General features: G+C 37.7%; 4 protein-coding genes across 6 annotated transcripts in view; all 4 read right to left on the reverse strand.

Moving 5' to 3' along the window:
- uba7 (ubiquitin-like modifier activating enzyme 7) overlaps window positions 1-13,431 on the reverse strand; it is a 34,468-nt gene extending 21,037 nt beyond the window's left edge. For 2 of the 3 annotated variants that reach the window (XM_079627674.1, XM_079627676.1), the window contains exons 1-20: window positions 13,327-13,431; window positions 13,121-13,168; window positions 11,939-12,107; window positions 10,895-11,029; window positions 10,682-10,788; window positions 10,503-10,593; window positions 9,952-10,087; window positions 9,752-9,849; window positions 9,439-9,600; window positions 8,482-8,646; window positions 7,821-7,931; window positions 7,632-7,712; window positions 6,442-6,597; window positions 6,076-6,241; window positions 5,739-5,935; window positions 5,184-5,248; window positions 4,239-4,434; window positions 2,273-2,347; window positions 1,402-1,600; window positions 1,218-1,309 (exon numbers count right to left, since the gene is read on the reverse strand). In XM_079627674.1, coding sequence (XP_079483800.1) covers window positions 1,218-1,309; window positions 1,402-1,600; window positions 2,273-2,347; window positions 4,239-4,434; window positions 5,184-5,248; window positions 5,739-5,935; window positions 6,076-6,241; window positions 6,442-6,597; window positions 7,632-7,712; window positions 7,821-7,931; window positions 8,482-8,646; window positions 9,439-9,600; window positions 9,752-9,849; window positions 9,952-10,087; window positions 10,503-10,593; window positions 10,682-10,788; window positions 10,895-11,029; window positions 11,939-12,107; window positions 13,121-13,164 — 2,445 coding nt within the window. In that variant the 5' untranslated portion in view covers window positions 13,165-13,168; window positions 13,327-13,431. The remainder of the gene's footprint in view (window positions 1-1,217; window positions 1,310-1,401; window positions 1,601-2,272; window positions 2,348-4,238; window positions 4,435-5,183; window positions 5,249-5,738; window positions 5,936-6,075; window positions 6,242-6,441; window positions 6,598-7,631; window positions 7,713-7,820; window positions 7,932-8,481; window positions 8,647-9,438; window positions 9,601-9,751; window positions 9,850-9,951; window positions 10,088-10,502; window positions 10,594-10,681; window positions 10,789-10,894; window positions 11,030-11,938; window positions 12,108-13,120; window positions 13,169-13,326) is intronic. The other variant, XM_079627675.1, reaches the window with a different exon arrangement.
- A 1,789-nt stretch (window positions 13,432-15,220) lies between these two features.
- On the reverse strand, window positions 15,221-16,153 carry LOC307007221 (odorant receptor 131-2-like; the record flags this gene model as incomplete). The annotated part of the gene is made up of 1 exon (XM_079628984.1): window positions 15,221-16,153. The coding sequence occupies exon 1, from the start codon at window positions 16,139-16,141 to the stop codon at window positions 15,221-15,223; it is 921 nt and encodes a 306-aa protein (XP_079485110.1). The 5' UTR covers window positions 16,142-16,153.
- A 4,345-nt stretch (window positions 16,154-20,498) lies between these two features.
- LOC307006982 (odorant receptor 131-2-like) lies at window positions 20,499-21,434 on the reverse strand (the record flags this gene model as incomplete). Its single annotated transcript, XM_079628532.1, has 1 exon — window positions 20,499-21,434. Exon 1 carries the CDS (start codon window positions 21,420-21,422, stop codon window positions 20,499-20,501), a length of 924 nt encoding a protein of 307 aa, XP_079484658.1. The 5' UTR covers window positions 21,423-21,434.
- A 1,490-nt stretch (window positions 21,435-22,924) lies between these two features.
- LOC307006961 (odorant receptor 131-2-like) lies at window positions 22,925-23,845 on the reverse strand (the record flags this gene model as incomplete). The annotated part of the gene is made up of 1 exon (XM_079628513.1): window positions 22,925-23,845. The coding sequence occupies one exon, from the start codon at window positions 23,843-23,845 to the stop codon at window positions 22,925-22,927; it is 921 nt and encodes a 306-aa protein (XP_079484639.1).
- Window positions 23,846-26,879: the final 3,034 nt, after the last annotated feature.

The raw sequence follows: 26,879 nt of genomic DNA on the forward strand, positions 1-26,879 counted from the left end.
GAATATGAAATATTTCTTCTTCATCATTTAATTTGTTTGTCTTAAAATCCTAAAACTTTATTTTAATCCCAGATTTTCTATGTGGTTTTAGACTTTTGGACCTGCAGTATACAGAAACCTTTGTCTAACTGTTGCCATATGAACATTTTTCCAAACAGATACCAGGACGCTTAATCTTCAAAGAAAGCTAGACTAGAAGCAACCAGAGAAAGAGAAATGGAGAATAGATAGTCCAGGAGTGATTTAAAGACTGAAGAGATTGTGAAAATCAAAGACAGATACATACAGAGAAACACACAGACTGAGACTAATCCTCTTCCTAACAGAACACACAACTGAGATGTTGTTCGGACACTGCAGCCCATTCAGTCTCTATGTACTGTATGTGTGTGTGGAAGCCCAGGAAGCCCATGTGTCATGCAGTCATGACAAACGACAAAGCGGACACTGACTAAACCAGCATGCATCCAACGCTTTTCATAAGACCTGTCTGTCCGTTGGACACCCTCTATTTGAGAAGTATGTCACAGCGTTGAGGTACTATGAAGAAGCTCTGTCTGAACAGAAAGGATGACTGTTTTCTCTCGTCTGTAATGGACGGAGCTGGTTAAGGGTCGATGAAAACTGCAGTCGGGCTGGATGTTTCAGGGCCAATTTTGTGGTCCGTTGAGACCTCCTACCTGAGAGTGGACGCCAACAAGTCTGACAGGCCCAGTGCACACACCAAATGTGTGTGTTTACTGGGAATGCCAAAGTTAACACGCTAAATAACTTTTAGACTAATTTTATGTTTAAAGCACTAAAGGAATAAATCACACACAAAAAAAACTGTCATAATGTTCTCTTCCTCATGTCATTCCAAACCCATATTGTTTTCTTTTAAGTGTAAAGTAAAACAAATATGTTTTGTAGAATGGCTAAGCTACGTTTTGCTCTATTAACAAAATGACAAAAAAACACATAAAAAGAATGTTTTTAAATATATACACAGAGGAACACACACACACACACACACACACAGTATATACTAAGTTAAATACTAAGGAACTATTTTCTTATGTTTTATTTACTATTATTTTAGTTTTCTATTATCTTTGTCATTCTGTGCTTTATACAGATGACACTAGGTATTTAGTTTCTTCAAGGCGTACATCACAAAACAATATGTATTGTGAAAATGCTATTCAAACAGATATTGACTTGACAAACATGGGTACCTTCTCAAACTCTTGTGGATGCATCCGGAAGTTTTGGTTCGTCAGCTTGAGTTTGGACAGCTTCTCCTTTAACATCTCCAGCTTGACTTTGTCTAAGACATGCAGTGAGGGATATTAAAAGAAAGTTTTTTTCCAGACTTATTCAGATGTATTGTTTAATTTCATATTAAGCCTAACATCTCACCTTCCTCTTTCCTCTCCTCATTTTCCTCTGTCAGCTGCTGGTCGGTCTCTGCTATCTTTACACTAGATTTAGGGGTGAACTCTGGGACTTTTACTCCCTGCAGAACGCTCTGAATGTCAGCACGATTTTTTGAGCCTGTAATCCCATAGATCTGGCCGTATAAACTGGCCGCTGCCACAATGAAGTCCATATGGGTGGTCTATAAAACAAGAGAAAAAGGTAATCATCTAAAATCTAAATAATTGTATTAAAGCTGGCAGAACTAAAGTGAAACTGCATGTTTGTGTTTGATTTTGGGCTGAAGGGTGGAAAACTTGCCATGAATCACAAACACACATGCAGAGAAACAGAACTGCAGTGGTTAACAGGAAATGATGAGAGCAAAGTGTGTAGTGCATTCAAAAAACAACACTTCCCAAAATGGGTTAACCATAGAATTCAAATTGACTGTGAAAAGGAAATTCCTTAGTTTAGGGGAAAACAAATCTTACTAAATGATGATAACATTTATAAAGAATCAAGACAATGGAAACAATGGGCCATAAAATGTAATAATGGTTGTAGAGTGGAACCATTTGCATATCTAGCCTAATTAAAATATTTAGGAGTTTGTCTGAAAGGGTTTCTGTGAAAAGCATGACCTGTTTGCTAATGATCCTCTGTGTTTACCTGTGTGAGTGTGAGTGTGTCTGTGTGTGAGGGCCCGGGGGTTTAACATGTTTTCACTTTGTTTTGTTAATCTCAGGTGATCAATATCAGATAATTCACACCAGGAGAAAAACCATGAGTCGTAAAGTTAGACATTCCTGTCTGCAGGGGATGATGGGAGATTCCAGAGACTGTGAATGGGAATTTACTCAGTAAAACTTACATTGTTTGTGTCAAAGGTCAAAGGATGTGGACATCTCTTTGCGCCCATCCAGAACGGAAGTCCAGAGCTTGTTACCTAGTGAGGACCAGAGTGGGAAGGAGAGGAGAAAAAGCGTTTTTAAATGTGTTTTCTTTTAATGTTTTTAAATATATTATTTATTTAATTGTTTATTATACATGTACATTTATATGCATGTATATTTATTATACATGTACAATTTTATTATATATATATATATATAATATTTTTATATGATTTAAAATAATAATATTTGTATTATCTGTATTATTAGATGTTTTTCTATTTAACAAAAAGGTATAAACAAAACATTATTTATTGTTGTTCATTTTAATGTATAAAAGATACTGTTAAAGATGCTATATAGTTATATTATTATTATATATAGAAAAATATATTACATGTTTATGTAGGATCAATTAATTACAGTTTAATGTATACTTTTAAATAATTCTATTTTTAATTATGTATTATAATTATGATTAAATGCTTTTAATTAATCTATTTTTTATTTTAAAAATCTTTGTATATACATTATTTTACTTAATGTTGTTCATTTTAATATATAAAAATACTGTTAAAGACGCTATATAGTCAGCTCCAGTAAACAAGAATGGAAGACGTCTACATGTTTTGTGAACCAAATGGAAGCCCTGCAGCCACACCAGTCACATGCTGATGTGAAGTGGACGTGATTGGTCACCATAAAGCCCATGTCTCCAAGCCTTTTGCTCAGAGAGACAGAGTAATGATTTTATCATGTGTAAGTGTGTGTGTTCGATACACTTGTGTTTTAACTCAAAACAGAGGAGGAACAAAGAACAAAGGCAGACCAAAAGAGCAGTAACACAAAGCTTATTCCCCTAGTTTAACAGAAATAATTGTTTGTGTTGATCTTTCCAACTGTCTTTCTGCACTCCAGGAAAGACTTCCAACTGACAATGAGAAACTTTTATGCCAAACTCATCCAAACCTCAGGAGAACTTCATGATTGATTCTTTTTTCAGTATATTCATGCACAAACCCCTGAAACTAAACTGTGGTCTACACATCTGCGACTTCAGGTTTTGCAACTGTTATATCTGGACATGCAAGATAAAGGACATTTCAGAGTTTCAAAACTCTGTTTTCTTGTGCATATCACCCTTCCTCTGAATGAATGTTTATCTCTGTGTGCCAGCACTGATGCTGTGGATTAGACCTCTCCACATCCATACTGTTACACAACCATACATGCTCCTAGTAGAAATGATTGGTCGTATTTTTCACTGCATAAGAATCTCATATATTTAGAAAGAAATATTGTAATATGCTGCAATTCACACAAAGAAGAATTTTGGATTTATAATAAGACCTCAGATAATGACATGAATTATTGATGTGAACAATTTCATAAATATTTATTTTACAAGGTATTGTGACTTTATCATGCCATCTCTCTAAACATGGTCCGAGCCGACTGTTGTTATAGACAACAGCGCCACCTGCTGGTCCAAAGTGAAACTAACATTCAATCACTCTTGTGATACCAAAACTAATGCCAACTCACTTTTTTAACATACTCATAATCAAAATGTCTACGGTATATATCGATAAGACTAGTAAGTCTGTAAGTAGTCATTTTAGTAGGTCTTTTTTTTATCATCCAAAGCGTTTTACTGTAAAGTTTTGGGGAGAATCTAAAAAAACATGACAAAACCAAATGGGTTTTATTTCATCCCAAATATATATAAAAAGAAATTATAATTTAATTTGAATAATAATTTGCTTAAAGAAAATATTTTTTTAATAGAGCTATTAAGAATGACACTATTTTTATAACAATTCAGCACATTTCCCCCCCCCATTTTCCCATGTGATATATATATATATATATTGCATTACAGCCTAGGAACCATAAGTTTTAGCCACTATGACACGTCCTTGTATATTTGGCTCTCTATGTTACCTGGTCAGGGGGAAAGCAGTGCAGTAGTTGTCTAATGTGATTGCTGTAAAGCGTTTGCCACTGTTTGCGGGCCCAGCTGATACAGTCGGCCCAGTTCTGAGGCCATTCCTCGCTCAGACACCTATAGACGCCCTCCAGCATTTCCACAGCCTCCACATCCCCACGGGCGACTGTGCGATCTACAAAGCTTGGGTCACTAAAGACAGAGATGGAAAAAGGTGTAGAGCAACAGTATATGTATGCTATGGAGTGTGAGTAGCTTTTTTGTTTAAATTTTTTCAACATCAATCGTTTATATGGCCCCAAAGCCATTAAAAACATTTCATTACTCAAAATAAAATGATTTTTTTTTAAATAAAATCAATAGAAATGATATAGAACTTTTACAAAAAAAAATATATTAATAAAATTGTCAAAAACATACAGCAAAATCATTTTTTTAACCTAAAATGAAAAATAAAATAGTACAAACAAATTAAACATATTAATAAACAACTGTAATAGTGTATTAATTATACTACAATAACACTGCCCAATAAGTTGGGTGGGACCCCTCCTTTGCTGACAGCACACAGGAGGTAGTTGAGATTGAGGCAGTTGTGCTGCTGCCTTCCCTTTGCGGTATCTGTCTGCAGCACACAGCACCTCAACTTCCTGCACACTCGCCTCTTTATAAACATCCTTCACTTCATTTCAGATGGAAAAGAGATCTGACTACAGTTGACACTTGTGGCAGGAAGCCAGGGAGCAGCCAAGGGTTGCACTAATGATGAATAGCTGAGCCTGGACATGAGGACTGGGTCACATTTAAGGAGTGCAATGTTGAACAGAACAATATCTGCATCTGCTGATAACACTTGTGCCTCTTCACCCCATGTTTCCTCCACACATTTGATCTTTTTCCTCTTCTAGAGTATTGACTAGTTAAAATGCATTCATCTCTACCTGAGATAGTGGTTCACATTCTCTGCCGTTTGCTTGAAAAGCCCTTCAAACTGGTCTCTGGCCCACTGAAAATGATAAAAATAATTTGTGATTCACACACACAGCCTCATATTTGCATTAAAAGTGTCACTTTGTGTACTTGCAAATCTTCAGACATATAAATAATGTGATCATAAAAGCCTGGATATATTACATAATTTTATATATTTATTAATTTTATATATTATGTCTGAATATTTCCACTTAAGTTAAGGGCCATTCTTACCAAGGATGACAACTATAAATATAAAAAGCTTTAATAACCATTCAGGTCCACACCACAACTATAACGATAACGACAAAGAGAAACAATATCGTTGGAATCATTTTCAGAATGTTTTTTAATCAATATTTGGAGTAACACAGGACAGTTTAACCCCTCCAAACCGAAGTGTTTGTGATAGCAACATGAGATAAATGATAATTTGCTGCTTAAACGGCTGCTGTATTTGTCAATACAACAACCTGTAAATGTATGATAAAATAAACTGTCCACCATTACAAATGCCTTCTTACCTGTAGCGTGTGCTCTATACGGTGCGGGAAGTTCTTGAGTGTGCAGATGGGAATGGCTTTCTGTCCTCCAGATGTGGAGGGTCCATACGATTCAGTCAGACGTGGTACTACCACCAAAGTGTGGCCTTTACTACCCAGAGTTCCTCCCTCCAGCATGGGCTTTTTGTTTCGCACACAGCACTGGTCGAGATAGACTCCTAATGGACAGGGAAAGTAAAATGTTAGACATGTAGCTACAATATCACTTTCTCATTTTGAGTGAGGTGTAAGGCAACACAAACTTCTGGTTGATAAACACTGTTGGTGTATCATTGGACCTAGCAAAGTCAGCACTCACGTGCTTCCACATTATCCAGCGCAGCTGCTACGCCATCAAGGTGACTGTAGAATGAATATGTGTAGACCTCCTCCGTCTCTGCACACACACGGTTCTGGTGAGAGGTGATGTTCATGTAAGGGTTCATCTCTTTAACAGACTCCGCCGCCACTTCGGACTTCAGCCTCTGAGAAAGATAAAAAGAATAAATGTAAATGCATTACAGTGATTTTACAACAGTTAAGGCACGTGAAGTAGACATGGCTCAATCAATCATATTTCAGAGACGGACCTGTTTTAGATTACGGTCATTGATATTGTACTAAAACCATTTCCTGAAGTTCAAATCAATGGTGTAGCTATTCTGTGCCAACTCTTCTTTCTTACCCCGATGTCCTGAGAGCGGAACAGAAACTGTCGATTCAGATTTGATCGCTCAATGGAGTCCATGTCAGTCACGGTAATTTTTCCACCCTCTCCCGCACCCAGACCCATCAGAGCAAAGTTCTTCAGCAGCTCACAACCAATTGCTCCAGCTCCAACCTGATCACATAGACATTAGATGAGAATTGATGAATAATATTGATTAATAATCTCCAAGACTGAGAGATGGAGCAGGACTTGGGATTTTTAAGAGAGGTTAAATATGGAAGGACTATGTTTACATGTGATGTACTTTATAGTGTAAATTTACACAACCGTTCAAAAGTTTAGGGTCGCATGACAAATATGTTTTTATGTTTTTAAAAGAAGTTTCTTATGCTCACCAGGAGCTGCATTTATTTGATCAAACATACCATAAAAACAGTAATAATATGAATGTTTTTAATAAATGTATTCTATTTGAAATTTTAAATGTTTTCTATTTTGATTGTGATGGCTTTCGGCATTATTACTCCAGTCTTCAGATTATTATGATTATTACATGACTATTCAGAAATCATTCTAATATGCTGATTTGCTGTTCAAGAAATAATTCTTATTATGAATGAACAGATGTTAAAATGGTTGTTATAATTTTTTAGGATTCTTTGATGAATAGAACGTTCAAAAGTACAAAATTCATTTTAAATAAAAATCTTTTGTAACATTATAGATGTCTTTATTGTCCCTTTTAATCAATTTAATATATCCTTGCTGAATAAAGGCATTATTTTAAAAAAAATTATTTACAGACCCCAAACTTTTGAACAGTAGCATTATGCTAAAAGCAAAAATACTACTTTATTAGCGTAAAACTGACACAAACAAACTGCGTGCTAAAATGAAGAATTCCCAGTTTTAGTAACATTCAGAGACACCAAAGTAATACACCAAAAAATTCTCCCCTTAAAATCAGGAATATTAGATTGATTCACACAGGAAACTCTGACCTACATATCCTTAGTGCTCAACAGGAAATATCACATGGCACATTAAATATTTCCTGTGCATTCTACACCACTGACTCACTGATCTGCTCACTGCCCTGCATTACAGATCAACAATAAGTAACTGACCGTCATCCAACAGGGTTTACTGAAACACAAAAAGGGTCATGACCTCCTCTGCTGGTGAAGCAGGAGAAACACACTCACCAGAAAATAGTTCTGTTTCTTCAGCTTGTCTTGAAAATCAGATCCAAACACAGCAATCTGCCCATCATAGCGGCTGTCTCTCTGCAGCACAGAGGATAAAGATCACTTTATCAGAAGCAAGTGAGTATGTTCTTCAGAAACATACGAGTTGGTATATTAACAAATAAAAGCAACTTGCTTGTTGCTTACAGGAGCACAGGCATCTTCAGTAAGGACAACCCCATCCTCCTCTAGAGGCAGGCATTCCAGGGCATCGAAATACAGCCACTGCCTGAGAGGAGTGAATTTACCACTGCACGCCTGAAAGATTTCATTCACATGTAGTCATTAAAAAATAAGCTTATATAGATAGACCATGTTCACAAACTCAAATTATGTGTCCATCAACTGGTGATCCTGGTGTAAAATATCATTAACACTTTCCCCGCCAGCGTTTTTTCAAAAAAGTTGCTAGCCATAATAGCATTTTTGATCATTTTCACAAAACTTTCATGGCCACCAGAATATTTTGTTGTTGTATGAATATCTGAACATGCAATTTATCAAAATAAATAACAGAGCCTATGCTTTTAATCAAAAACATTCAATTACAGCTTCCTTAATGCATTATTTTTTATCAACACTTGATTGTGGGTAAGTTAGTTTCATTAAAATAAAGCTAAATTTTGACAACATGTGCATTAGAAATGCGTTTATGACTTGTTTCTGCTTCTTAGCCTGTGTTTTGATCTTGAGATTCTGTACTCTTTCAGAAGATGAATAATAGCGCCCCCTACCGTATAACAGTGAAAACATGGATTGCAGAAAAATTCTGTCAAAGGCGGGTAAAGAGTTAAATGATCAAACTCACCTTCACCACCTCCTGGGCAGCCAGCCCTCCAATGAAGGCATTGACAGGTGCCAGGTCACCGCTGGCAACCAGAGAAAAATCCCTAACAGCATCTTCATCAAGCTCATCAAACTTTGCATCTGTACAAAGCTCTTTTGTGATAGTAACCAGAACTTCAGCATCAGCCTACAGAGGGCAGCAAAACACAGAGATGAACTGTAGTCTGGCTACTGAACCATTACATTAACCTCCAGTTTCACAGACAAGGTCCCAGACAAGGTTTAAGCTAGTCCCAGACTAAAATGCATGTTTAAGCAGGTTTAACTTAAAGCAACATGCACTGACATCTTAAAATATGTCAGTGACAATGTTTTGTCTCTAGATGCACACCAGTGATGTTTTTTTCTAAAGCACATTTATAAAAGCCACTTAAATGTCCTAATTGAACTAAGGCCTAATCCTGGATTAATCTAAACCCTGTCTGTGAAACCAGGCCTTAAGGGTGTAAAAACATGATGCAGATCAATGCATTGAATTACTATTATAATATACTGTAGTTTTAGGTGCTTATTATTTCAAAAATACAATTCCTGGACTATTTTTAGTAGAATTTTTGTTCTGTTTATTATTCATAATGATGTAAATTGTATATGAATCATAGTGATTAGTAAAGTAATCAAATCACATAGTAAAACATCTTTGATTTCTTAATGCATTTCATTGAAAGTATTTGCACATGCAAATAAAATAAAAATAATCATATATAATAATACATTTCATTTAATTGTTGAAGATTGAAATATGACAATAATTATCAAAGAGTCCATTTTTCCACAATGGAACAGCAATATTACCTTTCTTAAACGTACAATATTTTGCACAATGACTGACAAAAAGAGTCTCAATGTGGAACATTTTTATACAATGCGTGTACTTTAAAACACATTTCCAGCATAAAGGTGTCATGGCATGACTGACCTGGGATCTAGAATGGGGTGTCCGGCTGTATTTCTGAGTGAATCTATGCAGGGCCTGGAAGGCCAGGTGCAGAGACAGGTGTCTTTGTCTCTTGCCATAGTCTGTCATCTCCACTAGCTCAGGATCTCTGAGCGCTTCATCCAGAGCCACATTCAGAGGTTTCTGCAAGCATTAAAACATCACCTGAGGAAGGTGCCTTGCCATAATGCTGTAAGTTGACACCACACACTTCCAGGTTTCAAAAGCATACTAACTGTACATCATGACAACAGAATCTTAAATATGGAATAAATCAATAGTGGGTGACACTTACAAATGTGAGGGTTTCAGGCTGTTTGACTTCAGTTGCAACTCCACCCTTCACATACTCGGAAAAGTTTGAAGTGTCACAAATAGTGAAGGAGTAGCTGTCTAAAAACATTGACATACATCTTTGTTATTAAATGAACTGCATGCTATCCACCATTCCCATTCTCAGCTCTAGACATTTTCCATATTTCACATAACACCTACCCCTCACTTTGATTTCAATGGGACTAATATAACTGTTGAGTTCAGTCATGCCTTGAACCTCAGAAAAGGTCACAAACATGCCATCGGTGAACTCATGACTCTCTTCATCTGTGCATGTCACTATGCCTGGATTCTCCTATGATGGAAAATGTAATATTTTCAGCTCAAATTAATTAAAGGATATTAAAGAGGAAGAAAAAAAAGAAAGAATTATTGACAGGTCAATTGTAATAATAATAAATAAATCAAATATTACATTTTAGGCAACTTGTTTTGAAAATGAAAAAATGAAATTCTGCCATCAATTTCTCACTGTCATGTCCTACAAATCCATAAGACTTTGTTCATCTTTGAAACACATGAAGATATTTTTAATTAAATTTCTGTCCCTTCTGTTAAATTGTGCTTTCACAGGAATCTCTCAGATTTCATTAAAGATTACTTCATTTGTATTTCGAAGATGAAAGTATTATAGATTAGGAACGTGAGGGTGAGGATCCCTTTAAGAGGACTAAACTGAAAGTGAAAATGCGATTTTAGTCACGTGTCACCTTGCTGATATGAGCAATCATGGCTGAGACTGGAGTTTCTCCATTTGTGTCTCTGACCTCAAACGATTCGCCAAAGTCACAGAACAACTGTCTGCAAACCAAGCACAGAAATCAGAATATGATTTAGCACTATTTTAACCATTTTCACATATTTTATTGTTTCACAGGAAGCAGCCTACCCACAAAGCCCTCTGGTGTCAGCCACAATAAACTTTATATTGTTTGAGTGACAAAACGCTCCCACACGTAGCTGCTCTTCTAAAGGTGAATTTGTGAGCACCACTACCTATTGTAATAAACACATAAAATAAGACAAAATGAGAAATAAATTCAAAGTCAATTATTATTATTATTATTATTGCATGGACATATGAGGCTGGATCATAACTCACCTGGAACTTGTGGAGGAAGTCCTCGTTGAGTTTGTGAGTCCAGGTAGACACTCGAACGTAGACGTTCAGACTAGAGAGCTGCTTCTCAGAACACAAGGCCCTGTTCTGACCCAGATCAGCATCTTTTAGGTAAAACTGCAGACAAAAGAGATTATATAAATTATCCTTTGTAAAAGTCCCACAAGAACAACTAAATTAACCATTTACATATGCAAATTTCCCGTTCCAGACGAATCGGTGCAGCTTCTACAGTAATGCGGTCGATGTACCGCTCTGTCGTGGTGAAGAAGGAGCTGAGCTGCAAGGCGAAGCTCTCAATTTACCGGTCGATCTACGTTCCTACTCTCACCTATGGTCATGAGCTGCGGGTCATGACCCAAAGGACAAGATCCCTGATACAGGCGGCAGAAATTAGCTTTCTCCGCAGGGTGGTTAGGCGCTTCCTTGGAGATAGGGTGAGGAAATCGGAGTAGTGCCGCTGCTCCTCGTCATCGAGAGGAGACCCCGGGGAACGCTGGAGGGTTTATGTCTCCCGGCTGGCCTGGGAACACCTCAGTATTTCCCCGGAAGAGCTGGAGGAAGTGTCTAGGGTGAGGGACGTTTGGACGTCTCTGCTTAGACTGCTGCCCCCGCAACCCGGCCCCGGATAAGCGGAAGAAGATGGATGGATGGATGGCATTTTTGCAAATATGATTAGCTTTTTTCCATGGAACACAAAAGGGGAGTGGCTCTTTTGTAGGAAATAAAAATGAATCAACCCCTGCACTTAAGCTCTCAAATCTCATTTGCAGTTGCATTTAATTGCAAATGCATCACATGGTGATTGGTCACATGACACACAAAAAACAATAATGTGTGTTTACATTACATTTGGCACAATGGTTCTTAAGGGGTCATGCCTGAATGCACACATCACCGTTCATTTTCATTGCATAGAAAACAGCAGCTCTGAGCATCTTTTCAGCATCTTATTTGATGGTTTGTAAAGGAATCTACTTAGTTTTTGGTTTAACTTTTTATTTAATTGCATTGAAAGGTCATTACCTGAGAAGACAGATCTCTCCACTCCACCACACCCTCATCCTGAACGGTGACTGATCGAACTCCAGCCAGAATCACATTCTTGGCAATTTCCACGCCAAGACCTCGCATTCCAGCAATGAGGACATCAGCCTTTCCCATGCGACGCATTGCATCATGGTCAATCACATACCTGTTGTGAGATGAAAAAATGCCCCGTGCATAAAGTGAAATTTCCTTACATGCTGATTTATTATTTAAAACATTTGACGGTTGACATTTAAAATAAACGTATTTTGTGCAACTGAGTAAATATAATGTTTATAGGGGTTTTAATCTAAATTAAAATAAGCGTAAATTAAATATAACAAATACTGCCACAATGCATATTTTACACATTTAAATAATATTTGGGATATTTTCACATAAAAGTAAGCAACTGAGAATTGGGGGAAGATTTTTCTTTTTTTTATTAACAAGACATAGCTGCTTATACAAGTAAGAGACCAATAAAAGCAGGTCTCTTTTATATATATATATCTATACAGTACATGCAAGTACAAAAATAAAATAAAAAATATGGGGAAAATGCTCTTAAACACAGGCATCCTTTTCCTTATGTTTTTTATTATTATACACAAATCCAATTAATATAAACTACATAGTGTTCAAATAATTTCAACTATACAAAAAAGCAAACCCAGTTACGTTTGCTTCGTTTTTTTAATTTATTTAGTTATTTCCCCCTGTGAATAATACCAGGAAGAGTCTAGTTGGGATGGGCGTAACTTTTCATAAAGCAACAGAAAATACATAACTGGAATTCCTCAAACTAATAAGTAACCTGACCTCAAAAAGACGATTTAGACAACATTACAGCTGATACAACAAACTAAACAACTAATGTCAGGTGTCCATTGCATTAAATACATTTCTGAACTTTTTTTTTTATAATCTGAGGGATCTGCAAAAATATAAATCTTTAATGTTTAAATGAAATGTTAAGAAGTAGCTACAATGCACATTTTTTTTCACTGGAAATATATTACAAGCATTCAGTTTCAAGAACCCTTAATTTAGTATTTCAGTGATAACTCAAGTAAAAATACACACTTTCAATAAAATCAATAGGCTATAGGGAAACCAAGATGCAAATAAGGAAAGTTAGTTTACGTGTCATGTTAGAATATTTTACAATACACTTACAGCTGTCGAGAATATAATCCCTCGTCAATATCACCCTGAGCCATTTTTCTGTAAGAATGACAAATCATTATCAGTGGTAGGGCAGGCTACTATTTTCAAGGATGAATTACAGCAATGTTACCAGTGACAAACTACTAAATATGACAGCTGTATACTTCTATAACGAGCTATTATCAACGAGAAAATGAATATTTACAATAATTTACCTTTCAGCGGAGTTTGGCGTTTGCTTCCTCTGTCAAAACAGAAAGTATTATGATTCATAGGAGTGGGTTTCACTTTCGTTTCTGTTTTTGTTGTGTTCCTGACATTGTGTAACATGGCCTGTCGCGCACATTCAGCCATATTAGTTATTAAAAAGATAATTATTAAGTGTTTATTGTAGGCTATCTTCGAAAGCTCCTGTCACTATGATGAGATTCCTCAGGTAAGGTCAACATAACTTATACCTCAGAATAACCACACGACGGCGCTACTAATCCATTGAAATAACTCAATATGTGAGAATGTGGCTAGAATTGCACAAATTCTTGTGCAATTGAAAAATGCACAAGAAACGGGCTGGCTAAGCGACCTGTCATTTATTTCATTCTAAATAATACTCAGAATTTTCGTAGATAAAGTTTCACTCTCTACCATTTATCAGGTGTAAACGGGCTCTGATATCATCCAAAGCGGTGCGACGACATTTCCTGTCACGTGATAACTAATACTTTTTTCAGTTTTAGTCAGCGCTTACTGATGGACCAATACACAATCGTTTGTGATTAAAAAAAATTAATAATAATTAGTATGTCGGGCAGTTATGTATATTTATTGATTTATATGAATAATTATGTGTTTTTATAACATTTGAAGCGTTCTCAAGATTAGGCCTCTAGCAGTGATATGGAGTCTGCAGTTAGGCTATGGCCTGGCTCAATAAAACAACGTCCAATAGGCCTATTTTACAGATATACACATCAATTTAATTTATACAGGCATGCTTTGTGTAGTATAATTAATACAGATTTAAAACAATACTTTCTTGATCTCTGCTTTAAATTAATTGACCTGGTAACGTATAATAAACAGGGGATAAACAGATTGTTAAAGAGGAGCATGTTGTTTCATGCAACATGAGACAGAGTAAGTAAACATTTTTGAATACATATCTGGGGCCCAAAATGCTTTATTAAGTCCAGAGTCAACGCAGCCGTCTACCAGGACATTTTAGAGCACTTCATGCATCCTTCAGCAGACAAGCTTTATGGAGATGCTGACTTCATTTTCCAGCAGGACTTGGCACCTGTCCACACTGCCAAAAGAACCAAAAACCTGGTTCAATGACCATGGGATTACTGTGCTTGATTGGCCAGCAAACTCGCCTGACCTGAACCCGAACATGAGACCGAACAATGCAGAAGAGCTGAAGGCCGCTATTGAAGCATCCTGGTCTTCCATAACACCTCCGCAGTGCCACAGGCTGATAGCATCCATGCCATGCATTGAGGCAGTAATTCATGCAAAAGGGGCCCAAACCAAGTACTGAGTACATATGCATGATTATACTTTTCAGAGGGCTGACATTTCTGAATTTTAAATCCTTATTTTTATTGATTTCATGTAATATTCGAATTTTCTGAGATTTTGAATTTGGGGTTTGCATAAGCTGTAAGCCATAATCATCAAAATTATAACAAATAAAGGCTTGAAATATCTCACTTTGCATGTAATGAGTCTATATAATATATTCATTTTGACTTTTAAGTTGAATTACTGAAATAAATGAACTTTTGCCCGATATTCAAATTTTTCCAGTTTCACCTGTAAGCAAGCTTAATGGTTATATGCCAGTTTGACTAGCCTACACAAAACTTTTCCGTTTTAAGTCTAAATACTCCCTCTGTCTTCCGAATTAACATTTCTGAGCCCACGAGTGACACGGAAACGAAGTCTGAGGTAAAGTAAAATTATTTTGTTTTCCGCTCCAGATATACACTCTTCAAAACATATATGTGCAACAAGAAAAATGTAAATGACTATTTCCAATGTCGATGTCAGCAGCAACAGTCTCTTTTAGTTAACTAATCGACCATGCCCATAGAGCCGATATAATCATCATTTCGATGGCACAACTTTTACAATTATAACTTTGCATGTAAAGTATTCCTTCATTTGTTTCATAAACTTCTGGTCTCGGACCCCATAAATCAGTGGACTCAGTAATCTAGGCATAATATTTGTGAGCAGATAAACACAGAAAGTGATCTTAGTTCTGTGTACAGGGAATAAAGCATTAATAAATAAGTACATAAAAGGGGTGACATAGGAAAGCATACAAAAAAGTAGCTGGACGCCATGCAACAATATCGTACTCTGAGCCTTATTTTCTGAACCCTTTGTAGCTGCCTTTCTGGCAGTGAACAGGACTCTGCAATAAGTAGATATGAGAATTATCCACACCAAAGACATATAGATGATTTGTGAAGCAGTCGTGTTGTCCTTGTGGGCTTTGGAAGTAAACAAATTGAATGGGTAGCAAAGTACAACAGACCTGAAGAAAGATATGGGCTGAATTGAAAATAAAATAATGATATCTGCCAGAGAAGGTATAGCTCCTAAAACCCATAACAAGCATATAAAGATGTAGGTTCTTTGTGGAGTGCAAATCTGAGAGTGATGAAGTGGTTTACAGATAGCAATGAACCGTTCTATGGCCATACCAGCCAGATTCAAAGGAGTGATCATGAAGGTGGTTGAACCGAGTGCAATCAATATGCAACACCACGAAACATTAACAAATGGTACAGCGTAGGTCAACACATATAAAGTTACTGATAAACATATCATGAGCATGTCATTGATTACCAGGTGAATGTATAAAATGTATCTGGAGTCTCTTGTAAACATTGGATTAGAAAAAAAGGTCACTATTAACATTCCGTTGATGAAATTAACGATCAAACCAAGACTAACAACCACAATGTTTTTGGCGAGAGCTTCGTCATAACTATCCACAAACCAGATCGTTGAGTTCATTTCTGTGAGAGAAAACAGTACAGTGAAAAAGGGCACATATTGTATCTAGTCCAAGCAGATGATAAACATGACTAATGATAACTGAGGTTAACATTTTCCAGGAGCTTATCTCATAAACAATATTCCCCCCTAAATTTTAATTCAAATTACACCTAAACCTGCTTAGACTTACCTTGAGCTGAAAAAATGGTTCTGGACTGTGGGAAGTATGAAGCTCGCATGAGTTTTAATTAGTAGAGTGCTACTTTGTTATTTATGGTTTGTGGAAAGGGCAGAGATCATGAATATTAAGCATGTTACCCACAAGGATCATCTAATATTTGCATTCATGACATCATTGTAGAATAACAGCAAGCATTTGAAAACGCATCTGACATGCAAACTGTTTTAGCACATTGCTATGGAGTTTCCAGGGTGTTCTCAGAGGTTTCAAAGCAGGAATGTACATGTTTGTTTATGCAGACTGATCTCATGAAAAAGCAGTGACAGGCTTTTATTTGTATATTTCCTTTACTATATTTGAGACGTTGTCTGTATCTGTCTTGTATGTTTGGTGAGCCAAAGAAAAATTTCCACCCCGGTGGACAATAAAGATTTATTCTAATTCTAATTACCTGAGTTGCGAGGATTCGCCCTCCAAGATGTGAGTGGGTGTTGTTATTACAGTTTTAAGTGCCTACGGTGCTAACCGAGGATGTGTTATTGACGGAGTCATGGATCATAGCTCTCTCATCTCCGTTTTAAGTTGCGTATTGTTTCCGAATACGCTTCTTCCCGACGACGGACATGATCGATGCCCATCAAGTTTAGGCGCTCAACATCTGAAGGATGCCCTGAAAAATTCAGTGTCCGACCCCTGGGTTCTGGCGACTGTGAGCAGGGGATGCACTCTGCAATTCAGACGCCTGCCTCCCAATTTTTCAGGAATCCTTCCGACAGTTGTCAAAAATGTAACCAGTTTAATGGCCCTTTCCTTAGAAATGCTTTCACTGTTACTGAAAGGAGCCATAGAAAAAGTTATTCTCCTCAGTCAGAGGGATGGGTTTTTCTCCACATACTTCCTTGTTCCAATGAAAGATGGCAGTTTTTGTCCAGTTCTGGACCTGAGACGCCTAAAAGTCTCATCCTTTCTGAATGTTACACACAGTCGACGTTCTTCGATCTGTGATGAAAGGAGATGTTCCCATTGCTCCCCACCACACGAAGTTCCAAAGATTCAGCTTTCATAATCAAGCAGTTCAGATTCCTACCATTCAGTCTATCTCTGGCTCCTCGTGTTTTTACAAGATGCATGAGTGTGGCCCCCTGGAAAAGCGTAACATTTCTGAGAGCCGGAGTGCCACTAGGGGTGGTGTTCTCTTGTCGGGAAGTGATCACGACTGATGCTTCACTAAAAGGATGGGGGGCAACGTGGAACCAGAGGGGAATTGGTGTTCACTGGTCACCCAGGGAGGCCTTAGAACATATCAACGTCCTGGAGTTGAAGGCAGTGTACTTAGCTCTACAACACTTTTTACCAAACCTGATGGGTCGTCATGTGCTTGTCCGGTCCGACAACACGTCAACAGTCTTTCATTTGAATCATCAGGGCGGCTTGCGTCTTTACAGCTAACTCGCAAGATCCTCACATGGTCTCAGGGCCGACTGGCTTCATAAAGGGCAGTTCATCTCCCGTGATTGGACAATCAAGTGGCGGACGCGCTGTCCAGGGATCTGCTGCTCCAGGCGGAATGGAGACTTCACCCGGATGTAGTACAGTTGATTTGGCAACGGTTTAGCAAGGCAGAGGTTGACCTGTTTGCATCGGAAATTACCACTCATTGCCGCTGGTGGTTCGCGAGAGCAGAGACGTCCAGTCCATTGTGACAGGATGCATTAGCCCACGAGTGGCCGAGTTGCTTGTTGTATGTGTTCCCTCCATTTCCACTTCTGTGGGAAACATTACACCGTATATTCCTATACAAGCACAGGGTGCTTTTAGTGGCACCTCGATGGCCAGCTAGGCTATGGTTTCCTCTCCTTCTGAGTCAGTTAAAAGGCGAACCATGGCAGCTTCCCATCAGACGGGACCTTCTTTCTCAGATGCATGGCCGTGTTTGGCACCCGGATCCAACTCATCTTCAGTTCTGGGTTTGGCCCTTGGGTCCAGATCACAGTTAATGGATTGTGAACCAGCAGTAGTGAACTCAATCGGCAATCCACTTTAAAAGTTTATGTTCCTGCCATATCTGCTTATCACGACCCGGTGGCTGGTGCTTCCCTGGAGTCTCATAACCTTGTTTGTAGTTTTCTGAAGGGAGCGAGGTGTTTCAAGTCTGTTCGTTCTACTCCTTTTCTTGTGTGGGACATTTCCGCTTGTTCTAGAGTTCCTTTATATACCACGCCGTTGGCTGTTGCAGATAAGTGGTTATCCTTAAAAGTGTCTTTTTTGTTGGCCGTTTTTTCCACTAAACGTGTTGGTGAACTTCATGCCTTGTCAGTGAGTGAATTGTGTTTACGCTGGTTACCAGAGGATTCTGGGGTCATTCTTCAGCCTAATCCAGCCTTTCTCCCGAAAGTTTTGTTACTGCAATTTGTGAATCAGTCTATACATCTGGCTGCTTTTCAGCCGCCTTTCAATCACTCAGGATCACGCTGGATTGTCGAGGTGATAAAGTTGGCATATAATAAATCTCATCAACCCTTACCAGTGGGTGTTACTTGTCACTTCACTAGGGCCGTGTCTTCGTCTTGGGCCTCTTAACGGGGAGTTTCCTTGGTGGATGTCTGCGAAGCTGCTACCTGGTCTTCTCCGTGTACCTTCGCGTGGTTCTACAAGGTTAACGTAGCTGCTACCCATGATGTGAGCTCTGCAGTCCTTATGGAGACTGAACGCGTGTACAGAGCGCAAACGGATCTGTTCGTGCGCAAGGTTAAAGTGTGCAAGCAGACCATCTACGGGACAAGCCAGATTCCACCATATCTTTATGTACACAATAATAATCTTTTACATTTTAAATCCTTTTATTTTTAAATATTGAATTATTAATAGTTTATTAACTCTTCGAAAGCACTTGATGATGAGATTCCTCAGGTGAGGTCAACATAACATATACCTCAGAAAAACCACACGATGGCGCTGCTAAGATAATATTGGAATATGCACTATTGAACAAGAAACATGGCTAAGGGCTAAGGGCCATTTATCAGGTGTAAAATATCATCACAGCGGTGCCAATGTTTCCGGTCACGTAAAAACTGATACTTTTTTAACAGTGCTTATCTTGATGGACCATTCACAATCGTTTGTGATAAAAAAAGACATTTCTATTAATATGTCGGACAGTAAGGTATATTTATTCATTTATATTAATAATTATATTTTTTATACCATTTGACGCTTTCTCAAGATTAGGCCACTAACAGTGATATTGAGTCTGCAGTTAGGCTACTTTATGGCCTGGATCAATAAAACAACGTCCAATATTTTACAGATATACACATGCTTTCTGTAGGATAATTCATACAGATTTAGCACAATACTTTCTTGATCTCTGCTTTAAATTCAATTATCTGGTCATATTTAGCCTATTATAAACAGGGGATAAACAGATTGTTAAAGAGGAACATATTTTTTCATGCAACATGAGACAGAGTAAGTAAAAATCATTTTTTAATACATGTACTGGGGCCCTCAAAATGTAGGACCATTTGCACTTTTAAGCCATAAAAGTACATAATTGCATTCAACAAAATATCATAGCTTATTTAAAAGACATGTAGTAGGCCACGACTAATTTACATAACGTTTAAAATATATTTTTTTGTAGCTGACTGGTCGAAATAGCCTAATTAATTTATGAATCATAAAAAAATATGCCACATGTGCTGCATTTGCTTGTCTTGCATTATGATCATTGTACATTCTACTTAAGCATTCATTTCATCAACATAAATATACATATAATAAAATCAACTAAATCAATGGGCAGTGCAGGACCAATAGGCCTACAAAGTAAATATTTTAACAATAATGATATTGGATAGCTTTAACTATAAGCAAGCTTAATTGTTATATGCCAGTTTGACTAGCCAACACAAAACCTTTCCGTTTTAAGTCAAAATACTCCCTCAGTCTTCCGAATGGACATGTCTCTGAGCCCGCGAGTGACACGGAATAAACGAACGCAAAGTCTTGGGTAAATTGTAATTAAAATGAAATTATTTTGTTTTCCACTCCAGATATACATCTTCAAAACATACTGTATACTATGTGCAACAAGAAAAATGTTAATGACTATTTCCAATGTTGACAATAGCAGCAGCAACAGTCTCTTTTAGTTAACTAATCGACCATGCCCATAGAGCCGATATACAATCAGAATTTTGATGGCACAACTTTTACAATTATAACTTTGCATGTAAAGTATTCCTTCATTTGTTTCATAAACTTCTGGTCTCGGACCCCATAAATCAGTGGACTCAGTAATCTAGGCATAATATTTGTGAGCAGATAAATACAGAAAGTGATCTTAGTTCTGTGTACAGGGAATAAAGGAGTAATAAATAAGTACATAAAAGGGGTGACATAGGAAAGCATACACAGAAGTAACTGGACGCCATGCAACAATATCGTACTCTGAGCCTTATTTGCTGAACCCTTTGTAGCTGCCTTTCTGGCAGTGAACAGGACTCTGCAATAAGTAGATATGAGAATTATCCACACCAAAGACATATAGATGATTTGTGAAGCAGTCGTGTTGTCCTTGTGGGCTTTGGAAGTAAACAAATTGAATGGGTAGCAAAGTACAACAGACCTGAAGAAAGATATGGGCTGGATTGAAAATAAAATAATGATATCTGCCAGAGAAGGTATAGCTCCTAAAACCCATAGCAAGCAAATAAAGATGTAGGTTCTTTGTGGAGTGCAAATCTGAGAGTGATGAAGTGGTTTACAGATAGCAATGAACCGTTCTATGGCCATACCAGCCAGATTCAAAGGAGTGATCATGAAGGTGGTTGAACCAAGAGCCATCAATATGCAACACCACGAAACATTAACAAATGGTACAGCGTAGGACAACACATATAATGTTACTGATACACATATCATGAGCATGTCATTGATTACCAGGTGAATGTATAAAATGTATCTGGAGTCTCTTGAAAACATTAGATTAGAAAAAAAGGTCACTACTAACATTCCGTTGATGAAATTAATGATAAAACCAAGACTAACAACCACAATGTTTTTGGCAAGAGCTTCGTCATAACTATCCACAAACCAGATCGTTGAGTTCATTTCTGTGAGAGAAAACAGAGTGGTTAAAAAGGGCACATATTGTATCTAGTCCAAGCAGATGATAAAAAATAAAAAATAAATAAAAATCCAGTAGCTTATCTGATAAACAATTCCCCCCAAATTGGAATAAAAATTACACCTTAACCTGCTTAGACTTACCTTGAGCTGAAGAAGAAAAGAGCCGGTTCTGGACTGTGGGAAGTATGAAGCTCACATGAGTTTTAATTAGTAGAGTGCTACTTTATTTATGGTTTGTGGAAAGGGCAGAGATCATGAATATTAAGCCTGTTACCCACAAGGATCATCTAATATTTGCATCCATGACATCATTGCAATATAACAGCAAGCATTTAAAAAAGCATCTGACATGCAAACTGTTTTAGCACATTGCTATGGAGTTTCTAGGGTGTTCTCAGTGGTTGCAAAGTAGGAATGTACATGTTTGTTTATGCAGACTGATCTCACGAAAAGCATGTGACAGGAGGAGGATTTTTTATTTTTATTTTCAACAATTGGAGCACAATAGTGGCCAGAAGTTATGTCTGGCCTAGGAAAATTGACATCTTCATTCTTTATTTAAATATTATTAAAACATTGTTAAATATTTTGTAAGCATATTGCATAGTTTTGCTTGGAGTCAGTTGTTTTATTTGTGATAAGAACGCAATGAATAAGCCCTTGATATCCACTAGACGGCACTCCTCCCTGGACCGTTGTCATTCAATCAAGAACTTCAACTGTATTTCCCATAATCCTTTGCCTGGACTCATGTGTGATTGCATTCAGCTGCTACTCATTACATTGTTTACTCACCCTATATAAGCCTATGCACTGTTTGCATAGTAAAATAAAACCTGCAGCTCTACCCCTTTTTTGCCAAACAATTTTGTCAGATAAATCTCAACCAAGTGTAGGCCTATATGTTCAATTATTGTAAACCTCAGCACAAAATGAAATAGTACAATACAACTGTAAACTTAAAACACAAATGATCAGAATTTACACTCCAATATTTTATTAAAAGTAATAGTCATAATACAGTACTATCATCAACATTAAGAACCAGTTTTCCCATATTGTAGTTTGGATATGAAGACATTTTAAATGATAAAACAACAGTACAGTCCAATATAAAGACAATGTTTGTATTTTTAATTTCTTAATGGATACTTCCCATAGTTAATGGGATTAACTACTGTGTGAACTTCAGAAGAAGGGATTTCATATATCCACTAACAATCACCAAAACACCAGCTAATTAAAAAACATTGAGCAAAATGACTCAGAAAATTGAAGTAAGTTCTGGGCAAAGTTCGTTTATCATTTATTTGTATATACCACATGGTTTGATATTTTATCTTATTCAGTTGCTTTCATTCTCTTTCAAGTTTAAGTGTGTCAAACATTTTTAGGCCACTGTGAAGATGTTCAAATCTCAAATAAAACAAATGTCATAATTTAAAATTATTTTATTTTTTAAATAAAAGGTTACCAAATAAAAATCATAATTTTGATGGCACAATTTTTACAATAATAACTCTGCATACAAAGTATTCCTTCATTTGTTTCATAAACTTTTGGTCTCGCACCCCATAAATCAAAGGACTCAGTAATCTTGGCATAATATTTGTGATTAGATAATTAAAGAAAGTGATCTTAGTTCTGTGAAAAGGAAATAAAGGAGTGACTATCATATCCAAAACAGGGGTGAAATAGGAAAGCATACATAGAAGTAACTGGACGCCATGCAACAATATCGTACTCCGAGCCTTATTTGCTGAACCCTTTGAAGCTGCCTTTCTGGCAGTGAACAGGACTCTGCAATAAGTGTAAATGATAATTATCCACACCAAAGACATATAGATGATTTGTGAAGCAGTGGTGCGATCCTTGTGGGCTTTGGAAGAGAACAAATTGAATGGGTAGCAAAGTAGGACAGACCTGAAGAAAGATATGGGCTGGATTGAAATTAAAATAATGATATCTGCCAGAGAAGGTATAGCTCCTAAAACCCATAACAAGCATATAAAGATGTAGGTTCTTTGTGGAGTGCAAATCTGAGAGTGATGAAGTGGTTTACAGATAGCAATGAACCGTTCTATGGCCATACCAGCCAGATTCAAAGGAGTGATCATGAAGGTGGTTGAACCGAGTGCAATCAATATGCAACACAATGAAGCATTTACAAGTGAAGCGTAGGTCAACACATATAAAGTTACTGATACACATATCATGAGCATGTCATTGATTACCAGGTGAATGTATAAAATGTATCTGGAGTCTCTTGAAAACATTGAATTAGAAAAAAAGGTCACTACTAACATTCCGTTGATGAAATTAATGATAAAACCAAGACTAACAATCACAATGTTTTTAGCAAGAGCTTCTTCATAACTATCCACAATCCAGATCGTTGAGTTCATTTTCCAGTTCTTTAGCAGCAAGGATCTGGGTCAGAAAGAGGAGAAAGTGTTTAAGAAGTGACCTATTCTAAGCTTAGCTTATTCCTTTTTAAGAAGTCTTAGACTTACCTTGGAGTGGAAAAAACGGTTCTGGATTGAGGGCAGTCTGAAGCTCACATGAGTTTTAATCGGTACAGTGATACTCATGTGTTATTTATGGCTTGTGGAAAGGTCACATATTATGAATATTAAGTATGTTGCTCATTGCCCCTGGGTCACTGTAAATTTGGTGTTCTAAACCGAGACTTGACAGCTAACATAAATAAAGCTCTCTCACACTTTCTTCTTTGTGCTTATACTTTACCGTAAAGTTGAAAGAAACAAAAAAGATACAAAATTATAAAGTGATTCACAAAATATAATGAAAATTTTTACATTCACAAACATCCAATTACACATTTAAATAACTCAATAATCAACCAATATACGTTAATGCCGTGCTTGAAAAACGAGATCGCATGCAGAGCTTCATTCGCATATTAGCCTCCAATCGCGCTAGCTTTCAGCTTTTTGTTTAAACATCGATCTCGTAACACCCCAAAATCGACCAGCTTTTAATTAAACTAACAAGAGAATATTACAGTTGTTTTTAATAGGAAATGTTTAACTTACTACCGTATCTTGGTGATCCACTTGATTGTGGTAATGCTGAATTAGATCATCAACCACATGATGGTTGGGTGGGATTATCAAAGGATGCTTCTCTGGATCTGAGATGTCAACACAGTGAATGCGACCCCCAACTCTTAATAGACCTTTCTCATCCACAAATGGGTCAAATCTCTGGAGTGTGCTACGATGAGAGACATTGCCATACTTGATCAGGCTCTCAAATTCCTCTGTTCACTTCTCGCTGTACAGTTTTGATAATAGTCGACTTAGCTTGTGACATCTCCACATCTGAGGTTTTGGTACATTAATGCCACTTTTTGATGGCAAAGATTGTTAGGTAGAGATTGTGAGAACGATTTTGCTATGTGGGTAAGGGTAGTGACAGCCCTCACTAAGGATCTCCAGCTTACTTGAGCCTAGTGACTGCTCTCTAATGTTAGTTGCCCAGTGTGTTCACTTGAGGGCGAATTTCAACATCCTCCTCAGCTTTGACAAGTCTATGTGACTCCTCTTGTTAGGGTGGTGCAGAGACAACATGGACCCAAGAGCAGATCAATTGAATATAGAATTTATTGTCCAAAAGGTTGAAACAAAACATACAATAATTGGTAGCCGAGCCACCAAGTAAGAGGGCGAGGCAGAGTCGAAATCCAATGGACAGGCTGGGGTCAAAACCAGTAGCGGACCAACAGTTTCAAGGAAGAAGCCAAGGCAATAATCCAGGACGAAAGCAGGGGGTCAAAAACCGGGAGAACAAGCTGAGTCAAGATAGGGAACAGGAACTAGGCAAATAAACAACAAAACAGGATTAAATAATCAGACAAGGCTTTAAAGGTTTAGAAGCAACCAAAACAAGACTTTCGGGCAAGGGAAGAGTGGTGAAACCAAGACACACTGACAGAGAACCAAAGAAAGAGAGAAGCATAAGTAGTGGAGAAAATCAGTGCAGAAACGGGAAACAGGTGTGTGAGTAATGAGAGTGAGAGCACTGATTAGAATGGGATTCAGCTGTGATGGTAGAGTGAGGTGAACTGAAAATCAAGACACAAGACAAACACAGCAGAAAGACTGAAGATCAAACCAGAGTCCTGAAACCTCTACACTACATGCTTTAGGGCCACATTTCTTAAGGAACCCTGGACCTGAGAACTAGTTGGTAAGGGGTAAGTGGGCTGCTGCCACAAACCTGGTGGCATGATCTGCTGGGTTCTGTTCAGAACAGACGTAATGCCATTGACTAGGTTCCGTGTTTTTTCTTATGCGCGCGACCCTATTAGCCACATACATAGAATCTTTGTGTTACATTGTGAATGTAACCAAGCACTATATGACTGTCAGTATAGAAATGGATGTTGTGGAGCTGTGTGTCACATTCTCATTTTATGAGTTCCATTAACTCAACAGCAAGCACCGCTGCCCATAGCTCCAGGCACGGAACAGTGTGAGCAGGAAAAGGGGCCAACTTTTCAATGATTTTCCCATTACAAATCCCACATGCTGTCCACAGTCCATTATTCGTAGGTATGCTACCACAGCAATAGATGAAGTAGAAGAGTCTGAGAAAATGCACAGCTCTCTGCGCTGAGCTCCATATACATGCCTGTGGTATCTGCAATTGACCAAGCTCAGCTATAGATGAAGTCCATGCTTTGTATTGATCTCTTTTGTCTAATGGAAGAATGGTGTCCCAATCCTGTTGTATTGTTGAAAATTCTCTCACTAGAGCTTTGCCTTGCATGGTGATTGGGCAGACAAACCCGAGAGGCTCGTACAAACTATTGACAGTAGAAAGGATGCCTCTTCGAGTGAAGGGTTTGTGATCCTGAGAAGTTTTGAAAGCAGTCAGCCTTGAGGTTCCAACTTATCCTGAGGCTGCGTTGGAGGGGTATCGGGTCATTATTGAAATCCAAGTCCCGGGCTTTCCATGAGAAATTGTAAATTTTCAAGACTGATCTCCAAGGTGAAATTTTCCACTTCCCCAAACTTTAGGAGCAAGCCCAGGGAAAGAAAGATATGACATCCCATGCTGATTTCATACAGAAACTGATGGACAACTTTAAAACTCGCTTTGATGATTTTGTTCTTGGAGGACAACTGTTTGACGACGAGCAGTAAATCAAACGGTATCGTTTGGACAGAACAGGCATCATCTTTGTCAGCGCTGGTTAATGTTGGCCTGAAATGAAATCTTTAGCTTAAGTTCTGCCTGGAAGACTCAACCGTTACGTCGCTTATTACCTTCTCATCTATCCAATCGTGTTCTAATTCTTTTAGTATAAAAGATCAGTACTTACACACATGTCTGAGTTTGCAGATGCTGAAGCCTACATTCACCTCCATCCTCACCACCACTACCAGGATGGACCCTTGCCATACCCCCCAG

Source organism: Phoxinus phoxinus, assembly GCF_949152265.1.
Source record: "Phoxinus phoxinus genome assembly, chromosome: 11".
Taxonomy (NCBI): domain Eukaryota; kingdom Metazoa; phylum Chordata; class Actinopteri; order Cypriniformes; family Leuciscidae; genus Phoxinus; species Phoxinus phoxinus.